This window comes from Delphinus delphis, chromosome 2, assembly GCF_949987515.2.
Source record: "Delphinus delphis chromosome 2, mDelDel1.2, whole genome shotgun sequence".
NCBI classification, from domain to species: Eukaryota; Metazoa; Chordata; class Mammalia; order Artiodactyla; family Delphinidae; genus Delphinus; species Delphinus delphis.
The window spans coordinates 40,895,436-40,921,519 of record NC_082684.1 but is presented as its reverse complement, the minus strand read 5'-3'; the positions used below and the strand labels follow the sequence as shown (position 1 = coordinate 40,921,519).

At 33.7% G+C, this 26,084-nt stretch overlaps 1 protein-coding gene across 6 annotated transcripts in view; it reads left to right on the top strand.

Moving 5' to 3' along the window:
- The window catches only part of MNAT1 (MNAT1 component of CDK activating kinase), a 215,818-nt gene that overhangs the window by 91,202 nt on the left and 98,532 nt on the right, over positions 1 to 26,084 (top strand). The window contains exon 7 of one of the 6 annotated variants that reach the window (XM_060004452.1): positions 22,134 to 22,277. The exons of the other annotated variants lie outside the window; for them this stretch is intronic. Within the exon in view, the coding sequence (XP_059860435.1) occupies positions 22,134 to 22,262 (129 nt within the window). The 3' untranslated portion in view covers positions 22,263 to 22,277. Of the gene's footprint in view, positions 1 to 22,133; positions 22,278 to 26,084 lie in introns of those variants that run through there. 6 annotated transcript variants of the gene reach the window in all.

Genomic DNA, 26,084 nt, shown 5'->3' with positions numbered 1-26,084 from the left:
ACTACCAAACGTAAGGTAGATAGCTAGTGGGAAGCAGCCGCATGGCACAGGGATATCTGCTCGGTGCTTTGTGACCACCTGGAGGGATAGGATAGGGAGGGTGGGAGGGAGGGAGACGCAAGAGGGAAGAGATACGGGAACATATGTATATGTATAACTGATTCACTTTGTTTTAAAGCAGAAACTAACACACCATTGTAAAGCAATTATACCCCAATAAAGATTTAAAAAAAATATTTTGAGATTCATTCCTATTGTTTTGCGTATCCCGAATTAGCTTTTATTGCTATATAGTATTCTATTTGTTTGAATATACCAGTTTAGTGATTCTGTTGTTGACAACTACCTGAGCTGTTTGTAGTTTTTGACTATAAATTAAGCTGCTATGAACTTTCTTGTATAAATTATTTTGTGAACACGTTTTCTTTTTTCAATTTAATTTAATTTCATATTGGAGTATAGTTTATTTACAATGCTGTGTTAGTTTCAGGTGTACAGCAAAGTGATTCAGTTATACATATATATACATGCATTCTTTTTCAGATTCTTTTCCCATATAGGTTATTATAGAGCATTGAGTAGAGTTCCCTGTGCTATACAGTAGGTCCTTGTTGATTATCTATTTTATATATAGTAGTGTGTATATGTTAATCCCAACCTTCTAATTTATCACCCCCCCACCTTTCCCCTTGGGTAACCATAAGTTGTTTTTGAAGTCTGTGAGTCTGTTTCTGTTTTGTAAATAAGTTCGTTTGTATCGTGTATTTTTAGATTCCACGTATAAGTGATATCATATGATATTTGTCTTTCTCTGTCTGGCTTACTTCACTTAGGATGATAATCTCTAGGTCCATCAATGTTGCTGCAAATGGCATTATTTTATTCTTTTTTATGGCTGAGTAATATTCCATTGTATACATGTACCAAATCTTTTTCCATTCCTCTATTGATGGACATTTAGGGTGCTTCCATGTCTTGGTTATTGTAAATAGTACTGCAGTGAACACTGGTGTGCAGGTATCTTTTAGAATTATATTTTTCTCTGGATATATGCCCAGAAGTGGGATTGCTGGATCATGTGGTAGTTCTAGTTTTAGTTTTTTAAGGAAGCTCCATATTGTTCTCTGTGATGGTTGTACCAATTTACATTCCCACCAACAGTGTAGGAGGGTTTCTTTTTCTCCACACCCTCTCCAGCATTTATTTTATTTTATTTATTTTTTAAAAATTTATTTATTTTTATTTTTGGCTGCGTTGGGTCTTCATTGCTGTGCACAGGCTTTCTCTAGTTGTGGTGAGCAGGGGCTACTCTTTGATGCGGTGCATGGGCTTCTCATTGCGGTGGCTTGTTGCGGAGCATGGGCTCTAGCTGCATGGGCTTCAGTAGTTGTGGCACGTGGGCTCAGTAGTTGTTGCTCGCGGGCGTAGTTGCTTTCGGCATGTGGGATCTTCCCAGACCAGGGATCAAACCTTTGTCCCTTGCATTGGCAGGCAGATTCTTAACCACTGCACCACCAGGGAAGTCCCGCCAGCATTTGTTGTTTTTTGATGATGGCCATTCTGAGTGGTGTGAGATGATACCTCATTGTAGTTTTGATTTGCATTTCTCTAATAATTAGTGATGTTGAGCATCTTTTCATGTGCTCTTTGGCCATCTGTATGTCTTTTTTGGAGAAATGTCTATTTAGGTCTTCTGCCCATTTTTGGATTGGGTTGTTCGTTCTTTTGACATATAGCTGCATGAGCTGTTTGTGTGTTTTGGAGATTAATTCCTTGTTGGTTGCTTCATTGGCAATTTTTTCCCCCATTCTGTGGGTTGCCTTTTTGTTTTGTTTCTGGTTTCCTTTGCTGTGCGAAAGCTTTCAAGTTTAGTTCAGTTCCATTTGTTTATTTTTGTTTTTATTTTCATTACTCTAGGAGATGGGTACTGTGATTTATGTCAAAGAGTGTTCTGCCTATGTTTTATGCTAGGAGTTTTATAGTATCTGGTCTTACATTTAAGTCTTTAATCCGTTTTGAGTTTATTTTTGTGTATGGTGTTAGAGAATGTTCTGATTTCATTCTTTTACATGTAAGCTGTTTAGTTTTCCTAGCACCATTTATTGAAGAGACTGTCTTTTCTCCATTGTATATTCTTGCGTCCTTTGTTGTAGAGTAATTGACCATAGGTTCATGGGTTTATTTCCGGGCTTCTATCCTCTTCCATTGATCTATATGAAAACATGTTTTAAATTCTTAGTTCAATATATGAATGAAATTGCTTATTTATAGTGTAGGTATTTATTAATTTAGAAGAAAATACCAATCATTTTTTCTATAGTGGTTGTACACTTTTGTACTCCCATCAGTAATATGAGACTTTTGATTGCTTTACATTTTGTCATCATTTAATACTGTCAGCATTTTAAAGTTTAGATATTTTGATGGGTGTTTAATGGTATTTCATTGCGATTTTAGTTTGTATTTCCTTGAGAACTAATATGTTGCATACAAGTCTTTTGTCAGATAATCTGTTTTACAAATAATTTCTCCCAGTCTTTAGCTCACTTTTTCATTTCCTTTTATTTTTATCTTTTTGACCATGCGGGTTGTGGAATCTTAGTTCCCTGACCAGGGATTGAACACTTGGCAGTGAAAGCATTGAGTCCAAACCACTGGACCCCCAGGGAATTCCCTACTTTTTCATTTTCTTAATGGTATGTTTCGATGAGCCAACGTTTTAAAGTTTGATGAAATCTCATTTATGGATTTATTTTTTTCTTTTAAGGTTATTCCCCTTTTGATTCCTGTATGTGTAAATAATCTTTAAATTCCCTAAGGTCACAAAAATATTCTCCTATTTAAAAGCTATTTATAGTTTTTGCTTTTACAGATAGATTCCTGATCCACCTTGGATTAATTTTTATGTATGATGTAAATTACATGTAGAGGTCCATTTTTTTGCACATGGACATCCAGTTGTTCTAATTCTATTTGTTGAAAAGACTTTGTCAGGTAGTGTATGTCTTCCAGTTTTGTCCTTTTTCAAGATTGCCTCCTGCATATTCTTCAAAATTTTAGAATTCGTTAATTTTTACAAAAAGGTTTCATGAGATAATATGGGTTCTGTTGGATCTATAGATGAATTTCTGGAGAATTGAGATCTTTCTTAACAATGTTCAGTCTTCTAATCCATGAACATGGTATACTTCTTTTATTCAGGGCTTCTTTAACTTACCTCAGCAATGTTTTGTGCTTTTTAGTAGTTGGTCTTGAATGTATTATCAAATTTGTCCCTAAGCATTTTATGTGGCCTCTCCCGTTGTGGAGCACAGGCTCCGGACGCCCAGGCTCAGCAGCCATGGCTCACGGGCCCAGCTGCTCCATGGCATGTGGGATCTTCCCGGACCGGGGCATGAACCCGTGTCCCCTGCATCGGCAGGCGGACTCTCAACCACTGCGCCACCAGGGAAGCCTTTGGATACTTTTTAAAGGAAATAGTTATTTAAATTTCATTTTACTGTTGCTTACTCCTACTATATACTTTTTTTTTGTTTGTTTTTTGCGGTACGCGGGTCTCTCACTGTTGTGGCCTCTCCCATTGCGGATCACAGGCTCCAAACGCGCAGGCTCAGTAGTCATGGCTCACAGGCCCAGCCACTCCGCGGCATATGGGATCTTCATGGACCGGGGCACGAACCCGTTTCCCCTGCATCAGCAGGTGGACTCTCAACCACTGTGCCACCAGGGAAGCCCCTACTATATACTTTTTATAGTGGTCTTGTATGTTGTGCACTGGCTTATTTTACTTTGTATTTTTCATAGTTGCTTTTACATTTTTTTTTTTTTTAGATAATCATGTCATCTGCATGTAGAGACAGTTTTACTTCTTCCTTTGTTTTTTTTCTTTTTCTTGCCATGTTTCCCTACCTAAAGGGAAATTCATTTAGCCTTTCAACGTTGTATATCATATTAGCTATAGAATTTTCATGGATGTCTTCAATTAGACTGAGCAAAGTTCCTCTTATTTGTAGTGTACTGAAATTTTAAAAACTTCATGAGTGGCTGTTGAATTTTGTTAGATGCTTTTTTACTGCATCTGTTGAATAATGGTTTCTCTTCATTACTTTGTTAATGTGGTATGTTAAATTTTCAAATGTTAAATTAACTTTACATTACTGTGATAAACCCTACGTGATTCTACCTGGTCATGATATATGTGTATTTAATTTGCTATTTTTTTTTTTTTTTTTTTGCGGTACGCGGGCCTCTCACTGCTGTGGCCTCTCCCGCTGTGGAGCACAGGCTCCGGACGCACAGGCCCAGCGGCCACGGCACACGGGCCCAGCTGCTCTGTGGCACGCGGGATCCTCCCGGACCAGGGCATATACCTGCGCCCCCCCTGCATCAGCAGGCAGACCCCCAACCACTGTGCCACCAGGGAAGCCCAATTTGCTAATATTTTTATTAAGAATTTTTTATGTCTGTATTTATAAGGAATATTGGTTCACAGTTTTCTTTGCCTTTAGATGTCTTTGTCTGTGGTATAGGGTAATACGGTTAACATTTTTACTGGTAATACCTGGAATGGTTTTGTCAGAGTATTTGGTCACATTTGGAAGTGGGATCTACCCTGTATTTGAAAGAGTTTGTAAGAAATTGGTGTTATTTCTTCCCAAAATGTTTATAGAGTTTCACTAGTGAAACCATCTGGTACTCTAATTCTGTTTGCATGTAGGTTTTTGGTCAACTAAAGTTCAAAAATAGATATAAGCTATTAGATGTTCATTTTTTTAAAGTTGTATTTTTCAAGAAATATGAGCATTTCATCCAGGTTATCATATTTGTTGACATAAAGTTGTTTGTGATATTCCCTCAAAACTCTTTTTAATGCCTGTAAGTGTTAGAGTAATATTTCTTTAAAAATTCCCAGTATTCTCTTTTATCTTGATCACTCTAGCTAGAGGTTGTTGATTTATTCAATGAGTCAGTTTTTTTCTTAAACAGGATTATTGAAGTATAATTTCATATAATAAAATTAACCTGTATTAAGTGTATAATTTAATGATTTTTAATGGTATTACAGGTATGTGCAACTATAATACAGTTTTAGAATACAGTAAGTTCCCTACATATGAATGAGTTCCATTCCGAGAGCATGTTCGTAAGTCTAATTTGTTCGTAAGTCCAACAGACCTAGCCTTGGTACCCAACCAACACAATCAGCTACATAGTACTGTACTGTAATAGGTTTATAATACTTCTCACACAAATAATACATAAAAAACAAATACACACAAAAAAGAAAGAAAACATTTTTAATCTTATAGTACATTACCTTGAAAAGTACAGTTGTAGAGTACAACATCTGGCATACAGGGCTGGCATCAAGTGAACAGGCAAGAAGAGTTACTGACTGGAGGAAGGAGAGGAGGTGGGAGATGGTAGAGCTGAAGGAGGTGGAGGGCAGACTACAGTTTCACTCATGCCTGACGTTGGTGGAATGCATGTTCGCATCTTTGAAAGTTTGCAACTTGAAGGTTCATATGTAGGGGACTTACTGTATTTCATCACCCCAGAAATATTCCTGTGACAGTTTTCAGTTAGTTCCTACTCCCACTCTCAGACCCTAGCAACCACTTCTCTGCTTTCTGTCCCTGTAAAGTTGCCTCTTTTTTTTTGTGCATTTCCTATATGTGGAAGTTTTCAGTATGTAGTCTTTTGAGTCTAGCTTCCTTTTTTTTTAAAAAAAAATAATTAATTTTTATTTTTGGCTGCCTTGGGTCTTTGTTGCTGCGTGCAGGCTCTTCTCTAGTTGTGGCGAGCGGGGGCTTCTCTTTGTTACGGTTCGTGGGCTTCTCATTGGATGGCTTCTCTTGTTGCAGAGCACGGGCTCTAGGCATGTTGGCTTCAGTAGTTGTGGCACTCGGGCTCAGTAGTTGTGGCTCGCGGGCTCCAGAGTGCAGCCTCGGTAGTTGTGGCGCACGGACTTAGTTGCTCCATGGCATGTGGGATCTTCCCGGACCAGGGCTTGAACCCGTTTCCCCTGCACTGGCAGACGAATTCTTAACCACTGCGCCACCAGGGAAGTCCTGAGTCTAGCTTCCTTAACATAATGTTTTTAATGCTTCATCAGTGCCATAGCATGACTTTGTCTGGCTTTAGTGTCAGGGGAATATTGACCTCATAGAATGAGTTGGAAAATATTTCCTTCTTTTTTGTTTTCTGGAAGAGTTTGTGAAGAATTGATATTATTTCTTCTTTAAAAGTTTGATAGATTTCACCAGTGAAACATAGATTTCACCAGTGAAACCATCTGGCTTTGGCTTTTCTTAAATGGGAATATTTCCAAGTACCTTTAAATTTCTTTACTTGATGTAGGTCTATTTAGACCTTTTCATTTTCTTTTCTTTTTTTTTTTTGCCATTTTCTTTTGTGTTTCCTTCCTCTCTCTCTTCCTCTCACTTCCTCTCTCACTACCTCCCTTCCTTTAGTAATTTGAATTTTCCTTGGAATTGATCAATTTCATCTAAGTTGAATTTCTGTAGGGTTAGGTGAGATGTCCCTTCTTTCATTTCCTATTTTGGTAGTTTGTATCTTTTCTTTTTTACTCTTGGTCAGTCAAGCTAACAGTGTGGCAGTTTTGTTGATCTTTTCAAAATCATCCTTGGCTTTATGGATTTCTTTTTCTGTTGTTTTCTAATTTCTGTTTTATTGATTTTCATTCTAATATTTATTATAGCCTTTCTTCTTATTTTGGGTTTACTTTGTTCTTTTTTCCCCAGTTTCTTAAGATAGAAACTTAGATTATTTGTTTGAGATCTTTCTTTCTAGAATGGGTATTTAAAGCCATAAATTTTTCTCTGCACTGCTTTATCTGCACTAATAATTTTTGTTTTCATTTTTATATGGTTGAAAATATTTTCTCATTTCCCTTGTTATTTCTTCTTTGACCATAGGTTATTTAGAAATCTGTTGTTTAATTTTCAAATATTTGTGGATTTCCCAAATTTTCTTCTCTTGTTTATTTCCAATTTAAGTCTTTTGTGGTCAGAGAAATATGTTATATGAGGTCAACCCTATTAAACTTATTGATTCTTATTTTATGACCCAATATATTCTCTATTGGGGAAAATATTTGAAACTAATGTGTATTTTACTGTTGTTGGGAACAGTATTAGATGTTACATCATTTTGATTGATTAATAATGTTGTTTAAATATTCTGTATCGTCACTGGTTTTTTTTCTAGTTTGTCAGTTATTGAGAGTGGAGTATTGAAATCTGTAACTATTTTCAAATTGTCTAGTTCTGTCTTCAGTTATGTAACCAGTTTTGTCTTTAAGACTATTTTGTGGCTCTCTCATGGTTATTGTTTTCATAGTTTATCTTGTTGCACACTTTTGTTTTCAGTCTATGTCTTTGATTCTAACGTGTCTTTTATAGACAGTGTATAGTTAGATTTTGTTTTTCCAGTCTGACAGTCTTTGCTCTTTGATTGGTGTGTTTACCCATTTACAGTTAATGTAATTACAGATATGATTTGGCCATTTTGATATTTGTATTCTATATGTCACATGGTCCCTTTCTTTCCTCTCTTTTTTCTTGCTTTGTTTTATGTTAGACATTAAAAATTTTTTTACTATGCATATTTTTTGAGTTACTTTTTAAGGTTACAGTATGCATCTTAGCTTATTACAAACTACTTCATGTTAATACTAATTCAATACCAGTAATCTTTGATCCAGATTAACTCCATTTCTTTTTCCTCTTATGTGCTATTAATGTCATATATATTCTATTATATGTTAAAAGCCAAATCATACAGTTTTACCATTCTTTGCAGTTATTTTAAAAACCAGTTAAGAGAAGAAAAGAGGAAGAAACATTTTCATTGCATCTTTTATATTTACCCATGAAATTACCTTTTTAGTGTTCTTTATTTCTTTGTGAGAATTTGAGTTACTGCCTGCTGTTATTTCCTTTTAGCCTGAAAGACTAGTACTATTATTATTTTTTGTGATTCATGTCTGCTTGCAACAGATTGCTCAGTCTTTGTTTATCTTGGAATGTCTTTATTTTGCCTTTGGTTTGTTGCATAGTTTAGTTGGACAAATAATTCTTAGTTGATAGTATTTTTCTTTCAGCATTTTTAATATGTCATCCCACCACATTCTGACTTCTGTGGTTTCTGATGAGAAGTCAGTTGTTAATCTTATTGGGATTCCCTGATATGTGAATAGTCATTTTTCTTTTACTACTTTCAAGATTTCTCTTTGTCTTTGTCTTTCTGTAGTTTTAGAGCCCAATAGGGCTTTAGCTTCCCTGAGTTTGTCACCTTTTTTGGGATTTAGTATAAAGAGGTACGTTTTAAAGGAAAATTACACAGATTTTCACAGTGTTTTAAAAATACTTATAACCTAAACTTATTTCTTTATTTGTTTGCCTTTTTCCTCACATTTTCATAGCCGTGTAATTCAATAATACCTGTTTGAGGAGGGGCTACTTAAGCATCTTTGCTAGTGAGAAATGGTAATAGTGTTTTAGTTTTTTGTTTTATTTCATGTGCTTTCATATTTTTCTCCTGCCTCATCAGATTTTATGTACATGCACACATATATACCTATTTTCTATATATTTGTTAGATAAAAACACATGTATAAAAATAAGGCTTATAGTAATAAAAGGTATTAACTTTTCTTAAGAAACATATGATCTTAATATATTTTCCCTTTGGTGGATATTGAGTGATAATCTTGAAGACTAGGTGAAAGATACCATAGTATATTTAGTATTTGCATTGAGGTGTGTATTAACTTATTTAGGAGTTTATGTCCATAAATATTTAGCTCTGGACTGTGTCATTGTCAAGTGACACCTGGGGCTAAAGTCCCCAATGTGCTAATTTTGCTGCCTTATTCTTTTAGAAGTGTTACTAGGAGCAGGCAACAGAAAGAAAGAAGGTGAGTGGAACCAAGAGGAAAAAAAAGGACTAAAACAGATGGCAGGGAAATAAAAATAATAAAAAGTTTCTTAAGCTTTGTTTGTTTTGGATGGTTTTCTTGTTAAGCACATGGAAACACTTTGCAAGTTTGAGAATTATTGACTTCCTACATTTCTGTTTTTGAGAAACAGCAAATCACTCATGTAATGTAAACACCATTTTGGATTATTTTGCTGGAAATTTATTTAGGGCTTACTTTTTCATAAGATAAATAACAGTGCCTTTTTTCAAGTTGTATTTTGGGAATACATTTGGAGGATCATACATTTAAATTGAAGAGTGCTAATTCAAATAATTGACAAACATTCATTCAAAACTTCCTGAATATTGTAGTCTTGTTGATTATATTCTGCTATAAAAATAAATGTTATTTAATGTAAATGGGCTTTTTAGAATACATCTAAAATCAGTATATTGAGTTGTTTGAAATGCCTGTGGTGCTAGATTTCTGTATCTGTAATCATATTAATAAGATCTTTTAGTTGAAGAGTATTTTATACCATTGAATGTACTTACATGTAAATATTCTGTATCAATATTATTAATCCTACCTACCCGCCCTTTGTTACTGATATGTCCTGTAAGCCCAGAAGGACAATGGAAATCAGAGTGAGAGTATAAGCCTTCAGATCCTTAAGATCATTTCTTTTTCCATTATACCAGAGTATCTCTTGAGTTAAACATGTGAAGTAGGAGAGAGACAGGTAAAGATGGAAATGAAAGAAGGAAAAAGTATATGATACAGGAAATAATGTTAGACCTTGAACCAACCATACTGTCATTGGTAGGAACTCCTACATTGCCCTTGTGTATATGAAGAGGATTATTGATAATGATATGGCTCTATAAAATAGTCTTTTTATTTCTGTAGTAATGATTTTAGTTTTAGAAATTAGATCCATAAATGTAATCAACCATTTCTGGTACAAGACCTCTTATCCTTGAAATGGTAAATAATTTTGCATAGTTTTTCATAGCTGTCACTAGTTCTAGCAAAGTTCCACTGTGTTTTATCAAAGATTATCAAGCTATTTTCCTTGTGTTCTATATAGTAGCAACTTGTGCTTTTCCAATAGTAGCATTTGGGTTGAGAATGAGAAGTAATGAAAGGTAATGGTAGCCTCCTGACATTCTGTTTAATGGCACAAGCGAGAGACTTTTATAGGCAGGATAGCACTGTGGTTAGGGATAGAAAAGGGCTTTAATATCAGACTGAGTAGGTTCAAATTCTGGCTCTGTGAGTTAATGCTTATGGGACATGGGTAAATAACCTTATTCATTTGGAATAATATAAGCCTTATTGATTGGAATATATTTTGTAATGTGGTATTTGTGAGAATAAAATGAAATTAAAGTAGGCTCAAAGCAGATCCTTTGAATGATTTTCTTAGATACCGTAAATTACAAAGCAAACTTATTTCCAGATTTAACTTACTAGTTCCTTTATAGGTAACATAGTAGATAATTTTTTCAAAAAGTAAAGAAGCTGAAAACAAAGAAGTAAAAGGAAGAGAGTGATTTAAGTGACTAACTCTAAATGTAAGTGTTAGAACTGGATGTAGAATTTCCTAAAATTTTAAGCAGTCTAAACACAAAGGAAGAAGAATTTATTCTAAGTTATAAATAGGCTAATAGGAAATAATGATATAGTTCGTTAAAAAGTATTAATGACTTAAGTCATTAAAGAATGACTTAAAGTATAATTTCATTTTGCAGATAATAAAAGCTGTAAAAGTAACTCCATTCTTTATTGGTTTCACATTTATGGGAATTTCTATTGAGCAGATGTTGTGTGGTAAATATATGGAAAAACAAACATTAGTCTGGCCATCACTTGGAATTATTAGAAACAGAAACCAAGAATGTAGAGTAAGTCAAAGCCTTAGATGAACTCATAGTTAAGAAATTAGCTGGTGCTTTATTGATTAAAATACTGTAATTAAGGAAGCTTCCTAAATATTTATGAATTTGTATGTGTATTACCATGGTGATTGATTCAGTGCATTGTTCTCAAGCAAGAGCATATCTCTCTTCAGTAAGAATCATGTTTCCAGGACTTCCCTGGTGGTCCAGTGGTTAAGACGCTGTGCTTCCACTGCAGGGGGCATGGGTTTGATCCCTGGGGGAACTAAGATCTCGAATGCCGCACGGTGTGACCAAAAAAAAAAAAATAATGTTTCCTAGAAAGTCTTATGGGATAAAGAAAATGAAGAGAAGAAAAGTTGTAGTTAAACTTCTGTAAGACAGATATTGTGATTTGTGCACATAAATAGAGATATAAAATTTTGTTATGTCATACAGGTTTCATCTCTTCTTCATTCAGTTAGGTGTATACTTTTATACATTTATTTGGGTACTGAGACATATCTCTATAGACTGTTTTGGTGCTTTGGTTTTGGTTTTTTGAAGAAGAGATTCAAAATCCAGTGGCCAGTAAGACTTGAGATGATGTTTAATATCTTGCATACTTCTGAGATTCTTTGAATTTCATTATTTATGGTCGCTCAGATTTTACCCTGAGCGGGGTACCCTGAGCGGGGTACCAGCGGGGTACTGGTAAGGGCTTCTGTACCCTTACCAGTTCTCATTGTGGAATTTCTGATGTTACTCTAATTGTCATTTTGATAAATGTTAATGCTTTTTGAGAATCTGTTTTTTATATAGGTAAATATGAAGATGAAAAATTTGCCTGAGATATCAGTGAATATTTCTTAGCCCATATATTTAAAAGGCAACTACTGCTTTGTATTTTGTTCCAGAAAAAAATGTTTTACAAATGTTCTTTTTAAAAACAATAATAATGTAATAAAAACCAGATGTCCAGTATGTAAAATCATGCAATGCAATTTCTTTCCTTCTAACACCTTAGTGATAGCAGGAAGTTTTGATTGTGGTGAGGTGCAGGTTGGTAACTTAAGATCAGGGAGCACATTAAGAGTCAGTAGGTTTGAGTGGAATGTTTCCAATTAGGAACTTAGTGTTACAGCGTTGTGGGGACATAAAATGCCTGGGAAAGACACTAGGTCTGCTGGATAGGAATGCAAAAGGCAAAATGGGAGAAGCTAAAATTTCAGAAATTTGAAGTTTTTGCCTAAGGCCAGGGTTGCACCCAGGAAACAGAAAGTAAACTTTTCTTTGTTTTCTCTCCTGTATTGCTTCCAGGGTTCTACACTCAATTTAAGATAATTAATGTTTTATATATTGTTAGCCTAGGATTGTGCCCTCTTTCAAAACTTTGTTTCTGCAGGAAGATGTTTTGAGCTCTTACAGGCAGACTTTTGAAAGGTTACCAGTTCCTATGTTGATAATTGCCTGTGGTGATTTTATCTGGTGGTAGTGACTAAGAGATGGTCTGCGGAGGTGGTGCAGAATATTCCTCTTCTTTCTGCTCCTGATGAAGGTGATGATGTAGTAGCATTTTGTAGACAGTACACTCTTCTGTGTCCTTTAAATATATTTTATTTGATTCATTAATATAATTTTACAGGTGAAACTAAGGCTTGTTAAAAAAAGATACTCAAGGTAGAGCTGGGATTTGACTTTTTGGACTCCAAAGACTGTGTTTTAAACACTGTGTTATTCTGTGAAGACACATAACATGGGGAATTTAAAAGAGTCAGAAGTTATAGGCAGATAGAGTATTTGCTTGCATTCTTGATGGAAAGAAGAGAGACATAGATGGGAAAGCTGTTATAGTGTGAAGAACCAAAATAAATGGAGACTGGTATTGTTCTTACAGCTGCTTTAAGTTATTTGGAGGTTAACCTGGGTTAAACTGCTTGACATTGCAACTATGGGTTCTTTGGATGTTATTTTTAATTATAGTTATGATTCATCAAGAGTGGTTTTGGAAATTATGGAAATCTTGAAGCGCATGCATTTCAAAATGAATTAGAGGGCTTAGGTATTTAAAAAATACCACCAGTGTTGACATAGTGTTAGAACATAGTGTAAGATCAAGTCTTGAGACATTTTTAACATATTTGATTCATGTTTTATAGTTATTCTCATCAATTTTTGTTTCCTCAAGTAGTATAAATATTATGAATAAAACTGGTGATTTTCTAGCATGCTAATTATATCTATTTAAAGATGTAATGCTTGCAAAATCACTTAAAATTTAATACAGTTTTTTTCCTGAAAGACAACATAAAGAAAAAATGTGTTCTTTTTAGTGATGAATTTAAAAAATGTCCAAACTCATGAACTTCTACTTGTATTCCCTAGACAAAGGGAGAGAGTATTAGAGAGACAAATTGTTTAAAACATCTTTTCTTAGGTATGGAACAATATAAATGTGTTGCTTAAAATGTTTAATTTTAATGAAAGAAATTTCTTATTTAACTCTTCAGGTATTTTGTCATTACAGAATGTATTTGGTATCATCTGTGAACATGTCTGTTTTGTTCACTATGAACCCCTGATTGCTAAAAATGTAACATTAGATTTTTTTCACCATTTAAAAAATCAATTCATTCATCAATCTTTAAAAAAATTATGATTTTATCTTTTAAATTAAAAAAATTTATTCTGGTAAGACACACATACATAAGATTTACCATGTTAACTGTTTTTAAGTGTACATTTCAGTAGTATTAAATATATTCATATTGTGCTACCACCACTACAATCAATCGCCATAATTTTTTTCATCTTGTAAAACTGAAATTCTGTGTCCATAAAACAATACACCCTGTCCCCCCGCCCCCATAAGTCTACAGGCGTTTTTTCCCAATTGTTTGTACACTTAATAGTAATAAAATAAATTAGAAGAATTTAGAGCAAGGAAATATTCACCTGAATCAACATATTTTAGTTTCCTTTATGTTGAGCAGTTAGCTGATAAGCTAGTTTGAACCTGACTTTCAAGATAGAATACTTTTGAGGTTATAGTAGTTTCTTTGTTTTCAACAGGCAAGTCTTGATGATAGATCAATTAGCAAATCCTGAAGAATTAATGTAAATGGTGTGGTAATTCCTGTTATAAGAGATACTTCTTAGAACTCATGAAATTCCTCTTTCCCCCAGGGTATCAATCTGTTCTTGAAGTGAGGAAGTATACTAGTTGCAGTCATGTTTATCAGCTCAGTTCAAAATTCTTTAGAAATGGAAACTGTTTTTAAAATGCTATGGGAAAGCTAATTAAAATTGAACTTTGAAATTAAAAAGAAAACACAAAACAGTGTAAAAGTAAAGGTTAATATTTTCTCTGAAATGTTTTTAAAAGACCCATAGGAGTGCTGTAGGAAGATTTTTTTAAACCTGTTTTCTTAAAGTATAGCTCCTTGAAGGCAGGTGTTTATTACTTTGCAGCATTGACCTTGCTAAAAACAGCAAGTTAGGTAATTATCCTTAGGTCTGAGTATTCAAAGTATTATTAGTTTTGAATAAATATTAAGAGACTAACTTTAACAACTTTTAGTACGTATGTTTTGTGTGCTAGCTTTTTCCTAATGTAAAATGAATCTCAATATGCCATATGATTGGTGACAAATAAGAAACTCCTTATGCAATTAAGGGAAGATCTATTTATTTAAGAGCTCTCAAAGGTCGTAAAAGATTATACTTGGCTGTATGTGAAGGATAAATGTTGTGCAATAATGCCCCTTAGTTCCCCTTTTATAATAAATCTCAGCTGTGTGTTCAGCGCAAGGGCTCAGTGCCAAAAAGAACAGGTTCAACTTGTCTGTGAGGATTTGCACCACAGTAAAGTGCACAACTGCTTTTGTAGAGGTCATTGTGGAGGTCACAGGCATGTACAGTTGAATGAAAGCAACTTTAAAAACATGTAGAACAGATAGTGTTACTTAAGACTCAAGGATCAATGTTAACTTGAAACATTAAAAGGATGGAAAATCACAAGAAGAACCCTCACATACGTTTTTCACTTTATCTATATATGTTTATATGTTTTCAAATGGATTTAAAACAATTTCTTTGGCACCTTGTCCCAGCATATTTTAAAAGAACTGCAGAATCACTTTTATAATAATTGCCCAGACTTGGAAACATTAACTATTTTAATGTTTGCTAAATTCTGAGCAGTGCTTTGAACAGAGTTCATAAGATGAAGGTAGGATATTATGGTGGTAGAACAGAGTATTCAGGGGTGTGTGTGTGTGTGTGTGTGTGTGTGTGTGTTGGGAGCTGGGAAAGGGGAGTGTGGGTAAGTTCTAATGAAAAGGCAGATTGGGTGTAAAGGAGAATGCCTCCATGAGTCATATTCTCCTGAACTTAGGATCGAAAGGTTCAAAATTAACAACAAAGAAAGACTCTTCTTCCCAAGTATCTCACAAATGCTTTCATATTCTTTGTGGTAAGTAGAAATAACTCAGAAATAGCAAGTGGAGAGACTATAAGACCCATGAGTCCAACCTGTAGAAGTCTTGGGTTTAGAATAAAGAACACCAGAAAATAATGTAACTAAGTAATTAAGTAGATGCAGAGCTTACTTAGAGTTGTGTTTTACCTAGAGTTGTGTTTGGTCATAGAGCGACTATTTCTTTTGCTTTTTTTTTTTTTTAAATGGTGATCAAAATGGCAGGCAGCCATTGGTTTCAGTATAGAGATTAATTAGTAATCTTTAGAATATGCTTCAGCAAATGCAGCTGACTGTCAGTAGCACCTGTCTCAGCAACTGGTAGAATGTTAGTGCTTTTATTCAGCCAGTAATTTCCAGAAGGGCTTTAAAGCTGTGTTCATTAAAGTCTCCCATACTAATTGCTTTCTTTGTCTTCTAGGGCACTGTTTTACTAAATGTACCTCTCATTTATTTATTTATGTGTATATTTATGTATTTATTTATGAAGGTTATAAAATAAAGTTAGTTTTTTTAATTTTTAAAAAAGAAAACAAATTATGTGATAGTCTGTGTACTCCTGTATTTGTGGAACCATTTTTATCCTCGGTGAACACATAATGTTCTCAGATGAAAAATTTACCAAGATAATGATTTTTTCTGCATTGCTTTTGTAATTCATATCATAACATAAAACATGTCTGTCAATTATGAAAAATGATCTGTTCAAGTGTAGTAAAATGTGATTTAAAGATTTGGTTATTAAGTCAACTTTCTAGGAAGGTAGCTTATCTCTACATTGCTAGGAATTCTTTCTAGCTGAAGTGGTCTTTCTGGTTCGTATTTCAAAATATATTCAATTTTCACAGATTCATAGACAAGCCACAATTTTGTACATTTTTTTGAGGAAGATAATATTTTTGCTTGTTATAAAAAGAAGACTGAACTTCTAAGAGAGTTTCTAAGAAGAATGAAGCACATATCTCAGTACGGGTGAAATTTGCATCAATCTAAATGTACTATGGTAAAGTTGAATGTGAATATTTTCTAAAAAGAAATTGAGTTGTATGTTTTAATGGACTAGGGTAACTGTCATTTAAAAAGCACTTATATACTAACATTTTTAAAACAAATGAGCATTTCCTAATTTACGTTTAATAAATATAAATATATATTGCTGAATGCTTCAAAGTAGAATCAGTTCTGGTGGTGTATCCTTTCTATCATCCCTTCACTAGTGCCTAACATCCACTAAATGTTCAGATAAATCAATTTTAATACCATAGTCCTGTAATAAGATAGTGCTTGGTGAATTCTGGCAGTATAGGGCTTAAAACCTGGGTAGGTTACTTGGCCTTGGAGAACATTAGTTTCTTTTCCTGTAACATAAACAAAATAATACTTACCTCAACTATATGGATAGGGACTAACATAGTACATGGCATAAAGTAGATGTTCAGTAAATATTTCTGTGTCCTTTGTGTGGAATCCCACTGTTAAGTAATAACATTCTATATCAGCGTGACTTTAGTAAAAGACAATTTATGCAAAATTGTAAGGGAATCAAAGAATCCTAAATATTCTATCCTATTCTACATTTAGAGTCTAGATCTAATTACATGGTGGTTTTGTGAAGGTGGTAGTGGTGATATGTGTTTGGGGAAGACAGATTAGGATGGTTAAGGTATTCCTAGTATTTGTTGTTTCCTTTTAGGACAGAAGGATAAAGTCAGTATAGTTTGGCTTAGCTGTTTATTTTCTACAGTGGGAATAGCACAATAACTACTCATCTGTAGTTAAATGACCTCAAATTGAATCATATTTGTTATGTAGTTTTTTGGGGGGATGGTTTGGATTAGAGGATTGGAGTGAGTGGGATACTGTGGATCATTATAAAACATATGCTCATTCATGAAACAAACATTCCTAATATGTACCAAGCACTGTACTAGGCACAGAGGGTTTATATCTAAATAAAATATGATTTCTTGAATTATTCAGTCTCTATTATGGTGTAAAGAAGCTTTCTGCTACCTTTTCACTGAAAAATATTTCTGCTTCAAAATACTACTAATCTTATGTGATATTTTTTGTTTTGCTTATATCATAATAGTAGTATTTGTAGAAAACTTTATATAAAGCAATTTTCATATTTTATCATATTCAAAAATTTAGACTTATGTGTAAGTTGTTGTTATTGATGGTTAACTAAAAGTTTACTTAAAGTGCCAAGGTGAGAATTCTTTTTTGGAAACTTTTTGCAGTTACTAAAAGTAAATGAGCTAAAATGCTATATGCCTAAAAAGTTTGTAAAATTGCTGGTAAATGCTGTTTTTCTTAAAATTAGTGCAGACTCTTTTAACGAGGTAGATTTTGTCTCACCAGATAGTCTCCTTGATGTTTTTCTTTTCTGATCTTTTTATAGAAACAGTTATGATTTGCTGGACGCTCTGTCCTCTTGGCCACAAATGGTAGTTCAGTAGCAAGACAAGCATCAGAGAAAGAATGTAAAAATAATACTTTTCAACACTGCCTCATTTATCAGTGCTCAAGGAAAAATAAAACCTAGGACAACAAAACCATACAAGATAAACAGAATCTTTTCCTTGGATCCTACTTTTTCTTTAAGCTAATGCCATATCTCCCTATTTTTATTTTATCTTAGAATTTGATGAAAATAATAATCAAGTTTATTCAGTGTTTCTACTTCTCAACTCCCATTCTTTCTTCTATCATTTATATTCTGGCTCCTATTTTCACTACTGCACTGAAGCTGTTCTTGGTATTAAAATTCTTTTCACTAGAAATACTCTTCCTTTCCCTCCATTTCAGCCCCATTCAGCCTTCATAGCCCATCTCAGATGTCATTTTTGTCCATGAATTCAATTGAATGAACATTCAAATACCTGTCATGTTCAGCAGAGTCATATCATATGTACATTTAACTTATTTGAATTCAACTAAAGCTGAAAACACCAAACGAGGGAGAAAAATAGCAAAGAATTCCTCTCTTCCCCCAGTAAAAAATGTTTTTGAAACAACAAAGTTGCTAAAAGCAAGACAAGTACTTTATCTGGTTTTCCACAGAGCAAACAGTAATCTCTTCTAATGCTGGAGGAAAAACTAGCTGAGTTGGATTTATACAAAGAGATTATAATATGTGCAGAACAATGTACGGTATACTTTATGGGCTATTTAAAGGATTTTTGAGGGATTATTTTGACCAGTTTTTGCCTTACTCTGACTTTAGAACCGAGTGTAACTCCTGTGCAGGGTGTGACTTCATTGTTATAGCTGTGTTGAACTTAAATCACTCACATCACTTAGGATCCTTCTAGATAACATTTGGATGTCTCTTGGATGTGTTAGGTATAGAACTATTTAAGGCAGCGATGACTAGCTTAGTTCCTTTTCTGTCTTTATTTTTGTATCATGGAGGAAAGAAGTTTGTATACATAATTATAGTCAAAACACATTACATCAGAGGGAGAAAATGTTATTCCTTTTATATTTCATGTTCACCTATAGTTTGGAACCCTGGGCTTTCTGAAAACTAATTACACGTGTCCACAAATATATTGTTGCATTTAGTTTCTACATAAACCATAGTAGTTCTACATCAATACAAAGGAATTCATAGAAATGCTTTTTAAAAAAAAAACGTGCAGGGAATTCCCTGGTAGTCCAATGGTTAGGACTCAGCGCTTTCACTGCCGGGGCCCGGGTTCAATCCCTGGTTGGAGAACTAAGATCCTGCAAGCCACACAGCATGGCCAAAAAAATAAATTAATTAATTAAATTTAAAAATGTGCAGGATTTGGTGGTTATTGTATTCAACATACTTTAATGATATTAATCTTTTTCTAAAGATATTATTTCCTAATTTTCCCCTACATTTAACATTTCTGTATATGTTACATTTTATTTTTGAAATTCTTTCTCAAGGAATAGTTTAGATTGGTGTGACAATATGAGTTCTAAAATAGAGTTGATGCATTATTAAAGAACATTTTTCTGTGTGGTAATTTGAACACTAATGGTGTGTGTGGTGGGGAGATTACAAATGAATTTAGTTAACAAAGGCTTAAAGTAATTCCCCTGTAGTGAACAGATTTTGATGATGTTTTCAGGGCCAATTTGATATAGAAACAGTTTCAGAGACTTGACTTGGCCAAGTGAAGATATAACTTTTTTAGGACTATTTGATTTCTAATGAACAAGAAGTTTAAGCCCGGCTAGATAAAGAAATTCTTCTTTGATGTTTCAAAGCATCTTACATATTCAAATGGAACTGATCGTCAGTAAAGAGCCAGAAAAATATGGTGCTGTTCCTAGTGTATTCAAGATGAATCCTCTTTCATATTCTGGAAAAGTCTGTTTTTTTTTTTTTTTTTTGAGAAGGAAAAATTGGGGGAAAAATAGGTGGTCTAACTATTAGGCATAGTATTTCAAAAAACAGGAGTGCTCATAAAGGCTGATTTGTGGGAATAAGTCAATGTTAGAATGCTTAAAAAAACCAACCCATAATCATTTTTTTTTAAAGTTATATTCTGCTCATTCCAAAACACGCATTCAGAAAGGGAATGGAGTCTGATGATTCTAGTAGAGACTTGGGTATCTGGGAATTAGTGATTGTTTTTTCCACTGGCCGTTTCTTTAGTATATATAGAATCAAGTTATTTTACATTAAATTTGGGGAAAATTATTTTTATTTTCATCATACATTATCAGGTAGTGGTTTATTTCCACTATGGTCATGAAATTGTAGCAGATTGGACCTGGACGAACATCTAGTCCAACCCTTCAGTTTGCCCCTACTCCCTCACTGTTGTTGATGAATATGAAGTTTAGAGAAATAAAATCACCTCAGTTCATTTTAGTTTAGAGGCAGTGTTAGCATAAGTATATAGTTACTTCTTACCATGCAGGGTCTTGTCCCTCATTTGTCTTACGCTGTTTACTGTAAATTTTGAAAGAAATTAGAGAAAGCCATTTCTATGGGGGAAAATGAATTGTACTTACCATGAAATTATGTGCTACCAGGAAGTTGTCACCATGCAGCTGTTGCAGTGATGACAGGCTGATGTCACCCTAGAATGACCAGAGCAGCATAGTATAAAAATTGCTCTGCTTGCTCCTAAAATAAATTGAAAACAACCGAATTACCAAAAGAAATTACCCAGAATCAGTAGCTTGACGGCAGTGCCATGTGTATTTTTTAAAAATTTATTATTTATTTATTTTTTAAAATTTTATTTATTTAGTTTTTTCATGTGTATTTTTTAAGTATTCTCATTCCATTAAAAAACTGTGTGAGTACGCACACAAATACAATTTAAAAAATATGTCCACATCCACATACAGATGCATACATGTGCACAAATAGAAAACACATGTACATATGTGCACACACATATTTAAATTACTAGGACATTTACTGACATAGAAACAGTATTTCAAAAATCATTAATTGATTTTCTGAAAGGTCTCCTGTAGATGTTTTCCCTGGAAATAATCAGTAGAATTGTACTGGTTTAATGCTCTGAGACCAGTGAAATATTCTGGTTTCTAATTTCCTTTAGCAATGTGATACTTTCTATAGCATTTGATAATTTTAACATGTGAGAGGATCCAGTTTTTTAAAAACAGTCACCACTATCATTGTTTTGTTCTTTGTTTGTTTTTATTTTGCATTTAGATGATTCACCAAAATAAAAGTAAAAGGAACAATCTCATTGAAAAGTGATCTACTAGAATATAAGCTTGTTGGTGGCAGGGGCTTGTATCTGTTTTGTTCACTGCTGTACTTTTTAGTTTTTGGCTATAGTTAGTGTTCAATATTTGTCTTTTGAATGGTTGTTGATTACAGCAGAATAACCACAATGTTTTGTTGTCTGAAATTTTGTTGAAGTTCTTAAGTGGCTAGAAAGCACATTTCCAGGCTAGGGAAAAAAAACATCTACTGACTTTCTCTAATGAATAAGAAACAGTATTAAAATGTGGAGAATTTGGAGCTGTATTCCTTATGTACTCTCGTAGTACATGTGATTACAAAATTCCAATTGTTTACATGTAGTAAGAGCATTGTAAAATTTATAGAATTTGGAAACCTGACTCTCCATCTTACTGTTTTTCTAATGTTTATACTACTACACCAGATGACTGTTCACATGCCCCTTTGTATTATTCGTTCATTCTACAAAATACCGAGCAGCTCTTTGGTGTCAGGTACTGTGCTGTGAGGCATGGCAGTGAACAACAGGGCCTTGCAGTCTAATGGGGGAGACAGATGTTAACAGATATTTATACACAGAGTTTACCAAGCTTACAGAGTTTATTAGCAAATATAAAAATTAAGAGAGTTCTGAATCTTAAAATTTTGTTAAAGGATTTTCAGAATCATTTAACGCATCACTCTGAATTGCTAGTACTTTATGAATTACAACCTGTTCTGTGGCACTTATCAAAATCATATACTGATTGATTCGGAAGGGTATTTTCATTATTGCTTATTTCAACAACCTGTATATTAATGATTACTAATTAACTTTTTTGTTGCTGTTAAAGTAAGAGTTGTTTTCAGAGTTAACTTTATCTCTTATCAAATGGCTTCCAGAAACCTAGATCATATAATTTTTAATTTGGAATTAAATCCTGCATTTTAGAGTTAGCACAAAAGATAGTTTGTGCTTTTCCTTTACTTGAGGGACACGAATAACGATAATACTTGTGGTGTACTATAGATTATCTAACAGATAAATCGCAGTAAATTGTAAACTTTTTATAGTAGACTTGAAGCTTGCTGAGTAAGACAAGTTAAAGATATATTTCAAATTATTACTTAAAATTACAGCCATGGGCTTCCCTGGTGGTGCAGTGGTTAAGAATCTGCCTGCCAATGCAGGGGACACGGGTTCAAGCCCTGGTCCAAGAAGATCCCACATGCCACAGAGCAACTAAGCCCATGCACCACAACTACTGAGCCTGTGCTCTAGAGCCGACAAGCCACAACTACTGAACCCACGTGCCACAGCTACTGAAGCCTGTACGCCTAGAGCCTGTGCTCCGCAACAAGAGAAGCCACCGGAATGAGAAGCCTGTGCACCTCAACAAAGAGTAGCCCCGCTCGCTGCAACTAGAGAAAGCCCGCACACAGCAACGAAGACCCAACACAGCCAAAAATAAATAAATTAAAAAAAAATTACAGCCATGTATAATTACCTTTGTCAGCATTTGCATTGTTCTTCAAATGTTTTTATGTTTTTCTATATGGAAATGAGCTGAATTTTGGAAACTCTTTCCACAAATGCTTATATTTTTGACAAGCAAATTATTGAAATATAACTTAGGGCTCTAAGGTATACCTTAGAAGAGAAACAGGGGCTCCATTTTGTTACATTCTAGGAGAGTAAAACATTAATTATACTATTGAATGTAGAGTTTGCCTGCAATTTTCCACCTGAGTGTAGATATTATCTAAGGTTGCATAATTTGCTGTGGCTCTTCTTGCTACATTTTTACCCTCAACGCCTCATTTATTTATTATTTATATGGCAACTACAACAGAAATTGAAAGGGCGCCAGTTTTGTGTTATGGTTTTGAAAGTCAGCAAAATGTAGTTGAATTACTTAATGTGGGTGTTATTCAGGACTCATTACTAGGATCTCACTCCTTATACATTTGTCTCCCTCAAATTTTATTTTTTCTTGTGACTTTGCCCATCATTTTGTTGATGATAATAGCAAAGTTTCTCTTGGGTTTATTATATATTTTTAGCTGCTTTTACTGAATATTTCTACTTGGATATTTCATATATAGTCAGCAATGTTGATTTGATTTGAACCACCATCTTAAACTCTTTATTTTGTAAACAGCTTTATTGAGGTATAGTTTACTTACTATAAAAAATTACTCATTTTAAATGTATGATTTGGTGATTTTTGTACCTCTGTGTAGTCACTTTGCATTCACACTTCTAGCCCCTAGTGATTATTAATGTACTTTCTGTCTGTAGTTTTACCTTTTCTGGACATTACTTATAAATGGAATCAAACAATATGTAGTCTTTTGCCTAGCTTCTTTTTTTTAGCATAAGATTGTTGAAGTTAATATGTTGTAGCATGTATCAATATTTTATTCCTTTTTGTTGCTAAATAGTATTCAGCATATAAATATTAACTGAATGAATTCATATGCATATTGTATGAATATACTTCATTTTGCTTATCCATTCACCAGTTGATGGACATTTAGATTGTTTCTACTGTTTGGCTACCATGAGTAATGCTGCTGTTCTTAAAAAAGTTTTTGGTCGTGTGTTTTCATTTCTTTTGGGTAGATACCTTTGAGTGGAATTACTAAGTCATATAGTAAATTTATTTGTAAATTTAAGAAAAACTGCCAAACTAATTTCAAAGTGGTCGCACCCTTGTACACTCCCACCAGCAACGTTTAAGGGTTGTAATTTCTCTCTGCATCCTCAGTGACACTTTGATTATGGCCGTTGTAGTGAGTGTGAAGTAGTACTTCATTGTAGTTTTAATTTGCATTTTTCTAAAGGTTAATGGTGTTGAGCATCATTTCATGTGCTTATTAGTCCTATGTGTATCTTCTTTGGTGAAATGTCTATTAAAATCTTTGCCCATTTTTAAATTGCAGTTTTTGTTTTTTTTAAAGAATTATTCAGCTATAAGAGTCCTTTGTATATATTCTGGATACAGATTCTGTATAAGGCATGTAATTTGCAAGTATTTTCTCCCAGTCTGTGTTCTATCTTTTTTTAAAAAAATCTTCTCTCCTCAATCTTTCTCTTTCCCAATTACCCTGTTTCTGTTAGTCTTCAGCTCTGTCTGGTTTTCACATTTTAGTATTCAACTCAGCTATTCCAGATTGCTACCAAGTCTTGCAGTTTTAATTATAATCTTTTTTTTTTCCTCTTCCTCTCAGTCACTACTCAAATCTTCAAACCTAATTAAAATAGCTACAAACCTGACCTACTTGATTCTAGGCTCTTCTTTCTTTAGCACTATTGTATTTTCTCGGCTATAAATGCTTAGCTAATTTCTTTTCAGACTAACAAAGATTCCATGATATATTTTTAAACTATTTGTAATGAAAAATTTCAAAAAGAGCAAAGTAGAAAAATTATACAATGAATATTCATATGCCTAATGTCTAGATTCAGTAATCTTTTATTTGCTTCATATATATGTATCTTTTTCTGAACCATTTTCAAGTAAATTGCAGTTACTGTGAAATTTTACCTTTAAATTCTTTAACCTGCATCTCCCTCTGACCTGCCCTGATGTAGGACATTCTTATATGTAGCCATAATGCCATAATCACACAAAACAAAATTAATAAAAATTCTCTAATGTAATCTTATACCCAGTCCACATTCAGATTTCATCAGTTGTCCCCCAAATGTCTCATGACTGTTTTCTCCTTTCCTAAATTGTTACTGAGCTAATGACTCTTGTTATATTTATTAAACCTCTTAATTCTTTTAAAATCTAGAACAGCTCATATCTCATGCTACATTTCTTGCTTTTCTTTCTCTTGCCGCTGACTTATTGAAGAGACCAAGCCAGTTGTCATATAGTATGGTTTTTAATTTTTCCCCTATGGTGTTGTTCAGTATGGTCCCTAGTATATTTTTATTATCTTTTTTATGGTTATAAAAATTATACCCATTTTGGCCAATTAGAAAATACTGCATAAAGATAAAAATATAAATCATAATCTCATCACCTAGAGATTACTACAGTTAACATTTTGGTGCTTTTATTATAGCTTTTTTCTTATGCAGATTTAAAAAATAGTTTAGATCATCCTTATTATATACTTACTAGTTTATTAATTTCTCTTTGAACATAATTTTAAATGGCATACATTCTGTTACAGTCGAACTCATGTTTACTTAATTTTCCCAATATTGCTGAACATTTATGTTCCTTTTGGTTTTTCAGTTATAAACTGTGATGGTCAGTCTTTTGAATAAAGATTTGATTAGTATATTTCTGTTTTTTCTTATAAATTCTTACAAGTAGAATTATTGGGTTAAGCTATATGAGTACTTTAAATGTTTACTAAATTGTTTTTCATAAAGCAATTCCATTATTTGCTCTCCTATCAGCAGTGTATGAGAACATCTTTCTCCACACTCTCTTGTCATATTGGGCATCATTCTTTCATTTTATCCTTTATTTGGTAATTTGATGGAGGTTTGTTTCGACATTGTTTTGAATGGTCTGATTTTTTACCATATGAGTTCAAATTAGTCTTGGAATATTTTCTGGCTGTAATGTAAGCTGTGCCATGCTGATTCAGTCTCTTTCGGCCCCCACTTCCCCATATATCCATTCTCTGCCCCTGTTATTTCATATAGTCTCAAGACACACATACTGCTCTAGTGATATTGTTGTCTTCTTTATTGCCTTGCTTTTGTAGACTTTGTCTGCCCTCTGAGGTCTTGCACAAGTTGCACTGTTTCAGTTTTCCACCTTTCATTGATTTTTCCTCTCTTGATTTTTCTATAGCCCTCTTCAATCTATACTATATCATTTGGTGCCAAGTCAAATTTAGTTCAGGTGTTGAATATCACTATTGCATCATACAGTGTGACTTCTTTAATCTGAATCCTTCTTTTCCTGATAATTTAGAATAATATCACACTTACTGTTTTGTGTAGAAATATCACTTTCGTTTTCATTTTGCATCCAGAAACTTTTAAACACCGTTTTGCCTCCAGTCACTTAAAAACCCCTAACATTTTCCTCATAGGACTTCTTGTTGAGATAGCTG